The sequence below is a fragment of the Microcaecilia unicolor genome, chromosome 6 (assembly GCF_901765095.1).
Source record: "Microcaecilia unicolor chromosome 6, aMicUni1.1, whole genome shotgun sequence".
Taxonomy (NCBI): domain Eukaryota; kingdom Metazoa; phylum Chordata; class Amphibia; order Gymnophiona; family Siphonopidae; genus Microcaecilia; species Microcaecilia unicolor.
In genome coordinates this window covers 65492514-65503601 of record NC_044036.1, presented here as the reverse complement: position 1 = coordinate 65503601, position 11088 = coordinate 65492514, and the positions used below count along the sequence as shown (strand labels likewise).

General features: G+C 43.7%; 1 protein-coding gene across 2 annotated transcripts in view; it reads right to left on the bottom strand.

Moving 5' to 3' along the window:
* Nucleotides 1-375: 375 nt before the first annotated feature.
* Nucleotides 376-11088, bottom strand: part of HS2ST1 (heparan sulfate 2-O-sulfotransferase 1) — a 189923-nt gene continuing 179210 nt past the window's right edge. For both annotated transcript variants that reach the window (XM_030205345.1, XM_030205346.1), the window contains exon 7: nucleotides 376-3838. In XM_030205345.1, the coding sequence (XP_030061205.1) occupies nucleotides 3612-3838 (227 nt within the window). In that variant the 3' untranslated portion in view covers nucleotides 376-3611. The remainder of the gene's footprint in view (nucleotides 3839-11088) is intronic.

Sequence of the window (11088 nt, the reverse complement as noted above, 5' to 3'; positions counted from 1 at the left end):
ACCATGGCATTGCATGTGGCTGAGTGGTTATAACAACAAGCAAAAGTAGAGAGGTGTGGTAGCCGTGTTAGTCCACTCTTAAAGGTTATCAATAGAAATCAAACAAAATAAAACATGGAAAAGAAAATAAGATGATACCTTTTTTATTGGACATAACTTAATACATTTCTTGATTAGCTTTCGAAGGTTGCCCTTCTTCGTCAGATCGGAAATAAGCAAATGTGTTAGTTGATAGACTGTCATTGAAATGCTTTGATGCTTCACTTATATATACTATCAACTAACACATTTGCTTATTTCCGATCTGACGAAGAAGGGCAACCTTCGAAAGCTAATCAAGAAATGTATTAAGTTATGTCCAATAAAAAAGGTATCATCTTATTTTCTTTTCCATGTTTTATTTTGTTTGATTTCTATTAACAACAAGCTACAAACAAAGAAAATCAAGGTTCAAAAGCTTGCTCCAGACACTCCTTCTTAAGTTTGGGAAAATCAGTACCATCTGTTGTCTCAGGTAACCCTTTTATACTGTAAGCTCTTTGGAGAAGATACCTATTGTATCTAATAATAAAGTTGTAAGTCATCTTAGAATTATTTGGAAAGAAAACACCAAAATATAAAACATAAGTTAATGGAAGGCTTAAAATGAAGCACAGCCCCCACACAAAACCTTACAACTAAAGGTCATATAGAAATTGGTCTCCCTTCTACATAATGGTGGCATACCCAGTTTATTTCAAGTCAAGGGTCTGATATAAAAGTATTATAAGCAGTTGTGTGGAACAGAAGGATCTAGGGACCGGCCATTACATCGGACAGCAAATCTTTACCTTTTATCATTATAAAATCTTCTAAAGGATTCTATTGTAAAAGTCAGAAGTACTGGAGAGATTGAATCAGAAAGACCAAAAGAATGTACTACTTTGATCTCAATGTTCATACCACAAGGGAAAACTAGCAGAGGGTGGTATGAAGTTCCTTATTTCCAACCTTACAATTGCATAAAACTCCCAACTAGGTTGGTTTCTTTATGAAAAAATCCCACCATACTGGAAACCGACCATGCCTCAGATATGTGCATGTTATGTGAATTAATCCATTAGCTTCTTGAACTGTAATATGGTTTTGCCACTAGACTGCTTAGTAATCTGCTTCTAGAGCAGAAAGCTAGACACCTGCAGTCATATCGATCTGCACTTGTCATTAGCCATTGCAAATACCTCTTCCTAAATTATATATCCAATGGATAAGATGCTTTTGCATTCCTAGTCTTGAGTTAAGTTTCAAATTTACAAACACCACAAAATTATCCAAAGTTGTTAAATCACAAGTGGTTTTTGAGACTGGGAATCAAAACAGCACAAGACATTTAAGTGCATTATTTTTTCCCTTTGTGTATCAAACTGTAGTTACATGATGCTAGGTTTCATATTAAATTTCACCACCCAGGAAAAGGATCTTGGCATCAACGTGGACTATATTTTGAAATCCTTACTGTGTGGTAGCAGTCAAAAAAGGCAAACTGGATTTTAGGTATTATATTCTCCATTCGTTTCCCAATACCTTTGTAGATGGTGCAACTTTAGTCACCACATGTCAAAAAAAGATAGTGAAGTTGCAAAGGTCCAGAGAATGGAAACCAAAATGATAAAAAGAGGATGAAATAGCTTCCAGATGAGGAAAGACTGAACAAGATAGGGCTCTTAAGCTATGATTGATTGGAGATACAATAGATGTCTATAAAATCATAGGTAAATGTTAATGGGTTGTTTACTCTTTCAAAAAAATATAAAGATTAGGTGAAATGCCAAGAAATTACTAAACAGCACATTTAAAACAAATCTGAAATAATATTTTTTCATTCAACATACAAATCAGCTCTGGAATTTGTTGCAGGAGGAAGTAGTAAAAGGAGTTAGTATAGCTGGGTTTAAAAATCGTTTGGACAAATTCCTGTAGAAAAAAACATTATTAACTAGGTAGACTTGGAGGAAATGCCACTGCTTTTGCCTGGGCATAAGCAACATGAAATCTATTTACTCTCTGAAATCCTGCCAGGTACTTGTGATCTGGATTGGCCACAGCTGCAAACAGGATATTGGGCTTAATGGACCTTGGGTCTTGGCCAATATGGCAGTTCTTATCGTCTGACTGCAGCTTGGGTTCTTCTTGAACTGCGGGTTGTTTGCCTGTTATATATATATTAAAAAAAAGACCATACAAAACCAAAACGAGAACCAATTATTAAAGCAGACAGATGGCCCTTAAAAAAGAAAGATAACTAGGTCTGTAGAAACTGCTGAAAGAAGGGTCCACTGAAAAGAAAGTAAAGCTTAAGTATGCAAAAGAATAAAAAAGAAAATGCTAAGAGGAAAAGCCAGAGAGAGAAACCTGTAGAAATGACTGCATGAACAGCAAAACAAAAGAAATAAAAAGTGGAAGCATGATCATTAGTAGCAAAGGAAAAGGATGAGGAATGCCAGATAATCACAGAATTCTAGTGCATGCCCAAACAGGTCTTCAAGTCTTCACTGGAAAGCTCTGGAAAGTGTTCCACATCAGTGCCATCAGATGACGTCGTTTGAATTTAGTGAACTGCTTTGCCTTCATAGGAACATATAAGCCTGGGAAACAACTGCTATTGATATTCATAACACCATCCAAACCACATTTATGTATAAGAGGAAATAAATTATTTTTCCTCACAGAAGTTTAAAGGGAAGGAACTCAATGTTCCTCTAAACAAAGCACCTAGTAAAGTAATGCCAAGGAGTTTAAAATGTATTTGCCATTACTCTATTAACAAAGCTACATATGAAGTACAGGTAATACCTTGGTGGTACCATCTTTGAAAATAAACCACAATGCCCTAGGATCCCATGTCTCAACACTGATAGTTCAGAGCAGCAAGACTCCACTGGTTTATACCAGTGTATTTCAGATCATGTCTCAAAGTAATAAACAAATGTTCAGGGTGGCGTTATTTTCATTGGGTTTAGCACCCCAATCATTTTGAAAAGTGGCTCCTATGGCTGCTGGGAAATGGCAAATGGAAGCACTTGGGACTGAAAAATATTTTCTCCATAGTTGCTGTTTGGTAAGTCCTAGTAGCTGTTCCAGTGTGGCAGGAATAATATTAACTGCATTGTGGAGATTTTATGATGGTGCTTACTAGGTATCATCTGTGTTTTTATTTCTGTGTTTCTAAAGTAACTCAAATTAGATGTTTAAAGACCTATTAGTAGAGTGGTGCTTATACTCTGAATTTTGCCATATGCACTACCATGGGTCTTTCCCTTTATATGAAAGCAATTACTCAAAAAATTAAAAATAAAACAGTTTCATCTATTTAACATTTAAATCAGAACTACTGTGTTGAATATTTTTGCAAGTGGAGGTTTCTTCAGAGAAGCAGCATTTACTCCTCTTGTTCATATTAGTTAGAGCTGGGGCATGGGCCTCTGTAGTGCTGATAATCCAGTACTGCACCACAACACACTATCTCAGCTGAACAGTGAAATGTCTCAAAAGGTACATCAGCACACAGGTCTCCAGGGCTGATTGAAACAGCATGACCAAAGACTTCATCCATTAATCTGTGTACTTTGCTCTTAGTTTGGCTTAGGGTAAATCTTTTCATAGAAAAAGTTTTGTGCGAGAATGTATAGTTCACCATCCTTTTCCCGTACTGCATGTGCTCTGATGAACTGGAACTGCTCCAGTGCGAATTCATAGAACTCGTTCTCCATCTTCCATATCTCAGACTGTTGAAGCTTTGCTGTGGTTTCTTTTGTAGGCGCTTTCTTCTCAGCTGTTTTTCTGAGATGGGATTTCTTTCCTAAAAGTACAAAAAAAAAAAAAAAGCCAAACAAAAAAATAGGTATAACAATTACATTGCTAGATAAAATTTCATTTCTATTTATTCACTCACTCACTCAAGTAGCTCATATGTATTATGAAATAATTTTGTTTTCTTTCTCCTTTTCATCTGCTTCACTACACAAACAAAGTGGCAGATGCAATTTAGAGGGTCTTTTACTAAAAGGTTAGCACACGATGTCTGCCACAGGACCCATTTTATTCCTATGGGCCCTGCTGCAGATAACATGCATTAATCTTTAATAACAGACCACCTTAATGTGAATATGCATAGCTTAACGCATATGGGTTAAAAATAAAGGGGAGTAAGGGGGTAGTTAAAATATACTATGAACCTGGCAATACTATTGAAAACTCGGGGGGGGGGGGGGGAGCCTTTGATTTAATATTGTTAATGCTAAACGTATTTTGGCATGCATAAGGGGTGGGGAGGGGGAAACGATGATCATTTTCTTTCCTTTAGTCAGCAACAGTGTTTTGTACGATTGGGTTGTTATCCCTTCTTACCAGCAAGTGGAGATAGAGAAAACTAAATTTTACCAGTGATATCGCTGGTATAAGCTGGGTTGCTCCCTGGAACAATCCAGGATGCCACAGAGTGTAATTCGCTACCCTGCATATACCAAGATATAGCAGTACCATGTATTGCTGCCAATCAGAACAACTGATCTAGGGTTTTTTTGTTTTTTTTTAAGAACTGAAAAGAAATCACAGAGCATAACTGAGGACCTTCTAAGGACGAGACTGTAGAACAGTGTCGCTGACTAAAGGAAAAAAAATGATCAGGTAAGACATAACGTTTCCTTCCTCAGCGTCACCACTGTTCTCCATGATTGGGACATACTGAAACAGCTCTACTGGGTGGGGGAAGACAATATTGGCTCTGCTAAAGTACAACTAAGACTCTGGCCAACACATCCAATCTGTAGTGCTTAGCTAACAAATGGAGCGACGACCAAGTTGCCGCCCTGCAAATCTCCTCAGGGACCACTGCTCATCAAGCTGCCTGAGCCCTAGTACAGTTGGCCTTCAACCCTTGAGGCTATGGATGGTTTTTACATATATAGGCAGACTCAATAGCTGCCTTAATTCACCTCACAATCAAGGCCTTAGAGGCCACCTGGCCATTGCGAAGGCCATGAAAAGCAAGAAGAGGTGGTTAGAAAGATGAAACTCATTCGTCTCCTTATGATACCAGAGGAGCCTCTTTTAAACACCCAGCTTGCGGCGCCTCTGGCCCACAGGAGTCAAACCCCTTACCACAAAAGATGACAACCAGACCTCCTGATTCACAAGAAAGGGACACGCCACTTTCAGTAGAAAAGAGGGTACAGTCCACAAGGACACTGATACCTCTGTTAAGGAAAGATATGGGTTTTGTCAGGAGAGGACAGGGCCTGCAGCTCGGACACCGTATTAGCAGAGGCGAAGGCCTCCAGGAACACAGTCTTGACAGTAAGGTTCTTGATGGAGGCCGAGTGCAGAGGCTGAAAGGGAGCCTTCAACAGGGCCCAAAGAACCAGGTTGATTTCTCACAAAAGGAAGGAAGAAGCGGGAGATGTAGATGCACCAACCAAGCTAGTCTCTATGCAAGGCCTGAGAAGTGCCCTTCACTTTCCTCCCAAAACTGGAAAGAGCAGTGACCCGAATCCTCAGGATGCTCAAAGCCAGCCCCTGATCCAGGCCTTGCTGCAAAAATTCCAAAATATCAGGGATCTGAGCCCGCCAGGCAGGCAGGGGCCATTTCCCGTACCAGGATTCAAAAACACGCCAAACTCTGATGTAAGCCATGGATGTAGAGGACTTCCTGGAACAGAGAAGCATAAAGACCACCTGAGGGGAGAAATCATTTTTCTCTAAACGCGTCCTCTCAATGGCCAGACTTTAAGCTAGAAGGGAACTGGATCTTCCATTTCTGGAGCAGATCTCGACCCCTGGACAGCTGAATAGGCTCCTCCACCAGAAGGTGCTGGAGATTTGCATATCAGGGCCGGTGAGGCAGTCCAGAGTCACCAACAGGACTAAATGAGGATGGCTTACAATCCTGCGCAACAGACAGCCTAGCAAAGGCCACGGAGGAAAGTCATAGAGGAGCTCCTCCAACAGCCAAGGGTGAAACAGGGCATCGATCCCCTGATAGGCCGACTCCCTCCATCTACTGAAGCAGTGCTCTGCCTTTGTATTCACTCTGGATATCATCAGGTCAAACTGCTGGGGACCTGTGATCCACAACAAGCTAACAGGAATGCCCCACTTCTCTTGGCTCCAGGAGAGAGTGACCAAGAAAGTCCACCTGCACATTGTCCTTGCCCACAATATGGACCACTAAGAGGGCCTGCAGATGGCTCTCTGCCCACAGACTGAGGCTCACTGCCTGACACCCGATACTGCCCTGCCTGTTGATGTAAGCCACAACCGTGGTGTTGTCCGACATCACTCTGACTGTATTCCCTTTGAGAAGCGACCAAAACTCTTGCAGGGCTATTTAGACCACCCTGGTATCCAGGTGAATGATGGACCAGGTCTGTTGGCTTGACCAGGTTCCTTGAGCCACTCATCCCATGCAGTGAGATCCCCAACTGAGGAGACTGAATGCTGGACACCAGGTGGAGTTCATCATGAAGTTCTTGAGGTCTGAGCCTCCCTGGACAGGAACAGCGGTCGCCTTTGTGACCCTCGTCACCAGCACATCCACCCTTAGGGAACGCCCAGTACTTCTGGACCTCCTCTGGGCAAAGTGTAAAGGCAATCGAGAACCCTGGCCCCCAAAGGGGACCATCAGGATTTTCATACTCTGCTATCATCATATGAACGAGAGCCTTGTGACAGGGAAAATGCTTCAGGGGCCTCATGAGCTCTTCCAGCAGCAGAACCCTCTCCACAGAGGCTTGAGCATGGAAATGTCCCTTGTCACCTCGTCAATAAGACAAGACAGCTCCTGTCTCCGAAAGGGATGGATCACAGATGACCATTAATTCTCAGCTTCCCTCGGCGGGGGGACCCTCAGAACCTGAATCAGAGGTAGAATGGGAGGCCAACAGTGCCTCCAAGTCCCCCCATCTCCCCCGAGGGTGCTGGGCCCTCTGGAACCCTCAATTCAGCTCTGCGCCTTTTAAAGCCTACACTGGGGACCCCAGGAGTCCCAACAGTAGGAGGGGACCCACCATCCAACTGTACGGCATGCTTGACCAACTGGACCAAGCTCTGGAGCCAAAAGGCCTAAGTCAGACCCAAGGGGGGAGGAAGATTCTCCTACCCCCCCCCCCCCCCCCCCAAATTCCTGATGGGGACAAACACTCAGCAGCAGGAGAAAATAAAAAACTGCAGCATTCCAAATGGCTGCTGTTCCTGCTAATGACACCAATGTCTCGGCAGTCATAGCAGTAAGGTTAGAACTAGGAGCACCCCCTCCCCCCCCCCACTTAAGAAGTTGGAAATGGCTGTGAGCTCTTGCAAACTCCTCAGTGCCTGCCAGCCAGCCAGCATGTCCAACCACATCACAGGCGCGTGCAAGCTTGCCTTACTGCTAAGGGCCTGCCTCAGCCTTGAGCTTCAGCATCTCCGCCATTCCCCAGCTCCTTAAGGGTGCACTGGCAGGGAAATCCCTTTTACGCTGTTTCCAAACAGTGGCCAAGTCAGGTCACAAGTACTGGCAGAAACCCAATTATTAGCAACGTTCCATGCTAATCAATCCTGGAGCAAGCAGTTGCTTCCCCATATCTGTCTCAACAGCAAACTATGGACTTTTCCTCCAGGAACTTGTCCAAACCTTTTTTAAACCCAGATATGCTAACCACTGTTACCACATCCTCCGGCAAAGAGTTCCAGAGCTTAACTATTCGTTGAGTGAAAAAAATAGACCCGCCTATTGTTTTAAAAGTATTTCCATGTAACTTCCTTGAGTGTCCACTAGTCTTTGTACTTTTGGAACGAGTAAAAAATTGATTTACTTCTACTCAATCTACACCACTCAGAATTTTGTAGTCCTCAATCAAATCTCCCCTCAGCCGTCTCTTTTCCAAGCTGAAGAGCCCTAACTTCTTAGGCTTTCCTCATACTGGAGGAGTTCCATCCTCTGATCGCTTTTTGAACCTTTTCTAATTCTGCTATATCTTTTTTTGAGATACGGGGACCAGAACTGAACGCAATAGGCAAGATGCGGTCGCACCATGGAGCGACAGAGGCATTATAGTATTTTCAGTCTTATTCACCATCCCTTTCCTAATAATTCCTAATATCCTGTTTGCTTTTTTGTCCACCGCCGCACACTGAATGGAAGATTTCAGCGTATTATCTACAATGACACCTAGATCTTTTTCTTGAGTGCTGACCCCCATCAGGTAACTATGATTCGGATTATTCTTTCCAATGTGCATCACCTTGCATTTGTTCACATTAAATTTCATCTGCCATTTGGATGCCCAGTCTTCCAATTTACTAAGTTCTTCCTGCAATACTTCACAGTCTGCACGTGTTTTAACAACCTTGAATTTGTATCATCTGCAAATTTAATCACCTCACTCGTCATTCCGGTTTCCATATAATGTATAAATATATTAAATAGCACTGGTCCCAGAACTGATTCGTGCGGCACTCCACTGTTCACCCTCCCCTTAATCAAGGAATAAAGCTATCCAGACCAATTTTTTTTAAAGCGCAATACCTGGGAGCTGCAGGGGTACCCATCGGGGTTACTGCAAAATAGGGTGTATGGGCAAGAAGGGTGGGGGGGATAGGGACCGGCAGCCTTCAGACAAGGCCCCGTGGGACTGAGCCAAAGCTTCACACAGTGGCACTAAGAAGTGCGATGGGGCCAATGGAGCCAACCTCTGTGCTCAACCAGGCAAGGTTTGAGACTGAGCAGCAGTTGGGCTTGACCAGGAGTCCATAGCCAGCAGAACAAGGAGCTAGACCAGAGACAGGAGCACCGACAGCATGACCTACAATCTGCTGAAAGTAGAAAAAACACTGGATTGTTCCAGGCAGCAACCCAGATTATACCAATGATGTCACTGGTAGAATTCAGTTTTCTCTACATCCACCTGCTGGTAGGAAGGGATAACAACCCAATTGTGCAGAATAGTGGTGCTGATGCTAAGGAAAGAACAGATATCAGCTTTCCATTTTAAGTCTTTATCAGACTTCATTCACAATATGTATTACATTATGGGCAACCTCCTTTATAACAAATAGGCAAACGTGATAAAGTAAAAAACATGGCCACTAGCTTACTAAAATAAATGTAAGGCTCAAATGTGTTCAAATATTATGCATGCAGCGGCTATTTATTTAGGAAACGAGGAGTGATGGAGAATTTAATTGTAGTGTACAAGAATGTAGTAAAGTGGGGTTGTGTAGGTGGGGTAGGATTATAGGGACTAAGATAATGTTGTACATTTTTATTGTTACTCACCTTGGATGGTGTTTCATCAAATCTAAAACTTTATTTAAATCCAGAAGCAACAAATGAGGAAACATCCTCTAAAACTGGAGAAACTGAACAGACTGTACCACCTTCTAACATACATGTCACACCCCTCACCTGTTTCCGTGGTCCCTAGCACCATTTAGTGCCAGAAGAATCTGTTTCTCTTCCTGGAAACCCTGTGTTATATATAACTGGAAGTGTGAGCCCTTGGACCAGACTGGAAAACCAGAGTGTGGCTGACGAGTCACTACAAAACAGGACCACTCACAGGAGCACTCTCAGGATCCCTCTTAGGAACCCTCTCAGGATCACTGTCAGAGGAACACTCTGACGAATAATTGTAGTAGCGTCTCATGGTCACTCACAGAATCACTCTAGGAATAAGTGCGGTAGTATCTCAGGAGCATCCTTCCCTGGAACACGCGCTATGGTATCTCAGGAACACTCTAGGTAAAGTGCTGTGGCATCTCAGGAACTCACTCTCTGGAACAGGGGCTGTGGTGTCTCAGAACTCACTCAGGTATAAGTGCTAGAGTGTTTCAAGAACCTCACTCACTGGAATAAGCGCAGAGGCATCACAGGAGCTGCTCTCTGGAACAAGCACTTTAGCGTCTCAGGAACTCACTCACTGGAATGAGCACTGTAGCGTCTCAGGAACTTGCTCTCTGGAACAAGCGCTGCGGGCGTCTTAGAAGCTATTCTCTGGAGCAAGCACCAAGGCATCTCAGGAACTCATTCACTGGAGCAAGCGCTAAGGTGTCTCAGGAGCTACACTCTAGAACAAGCACTGTGGTGTCTCAGGAACACACTCTCTGGAATAGGTGCAAAGAAAATGAAGTAGGTAAGTGCGTCTCGGGTCATGTTGTCATCTTGTTGTGTCTTCCTGTGGCTCCTGCCACGAGCCCAATAAGTAAAGGCTGAGGTGCGTGCAACCTAGGAAGGTGGTGTCTTGTCAGAGAGGATGGTCTGGTAGGTGGCAGCTAGCAGTGTGTAGGTATGATGCGGTGCAGGAGTCACAGTAACACTGACACCCTGCACTTTCTTTTTAGCCCTGCAAGAATGCGCTGGCTGATTTAATCACCTCCTGTCTTGTAGTATATAAGGAAGTTCCCGACTCCCAGCCAGTGCCTTTGCAACAGGTCCTCCAGCCATGTCTTGGGCGCTGCTCCAGCCTTGCTCCAGTTGCCCTATCTCTAGCCCTGTTCCTACCTGTCCTGTCCCAGCCTTGTAGCTGTCCGTGTCTTCCGTCTTGTACCTGCCCGCTTCCTGCCCCGACCCAGTCTGTGCCCTCTGTCTTGTTCCTGCCTGTGTGTTTGCATCTTTTGTGCTTTCTGCATCTCCCTAGCCCTGACTTCGTCAGGCAAGCCCCCAAGGGCCTTCTTTTAAGGTCTATTCCCTGGCCTCGACTGTTGTGCCACCCCCAGGGGATCTCATAAGACCCATCTCCAGGCTCTGACTCTGCCCTTGTGGAAAACAAGTAGATCAATGGAAATGGAAACAAATGTTTATTTGTAAAGCAAAAACCAGAATGATGCCCAACACAGGCCGTGTTTTGCCCACACAAGGGCTGTGTCAGGGGTTATATGGTGTATGTAAAACTCTTCACCACCATAAATATACTTCTTGAAAATGGCACCATTTCAAATAAACTGACAGCAAAACAGCACAAATGGAAGTGGGGGAAGTGAGTGATCAGCTGGCAGGGACAGGGAGAGTTCACATGACAGGATCCGCTGCTCAGCGTATAACCAAGCTGCAAAGGAACAGAGGGCTGTTTGTCT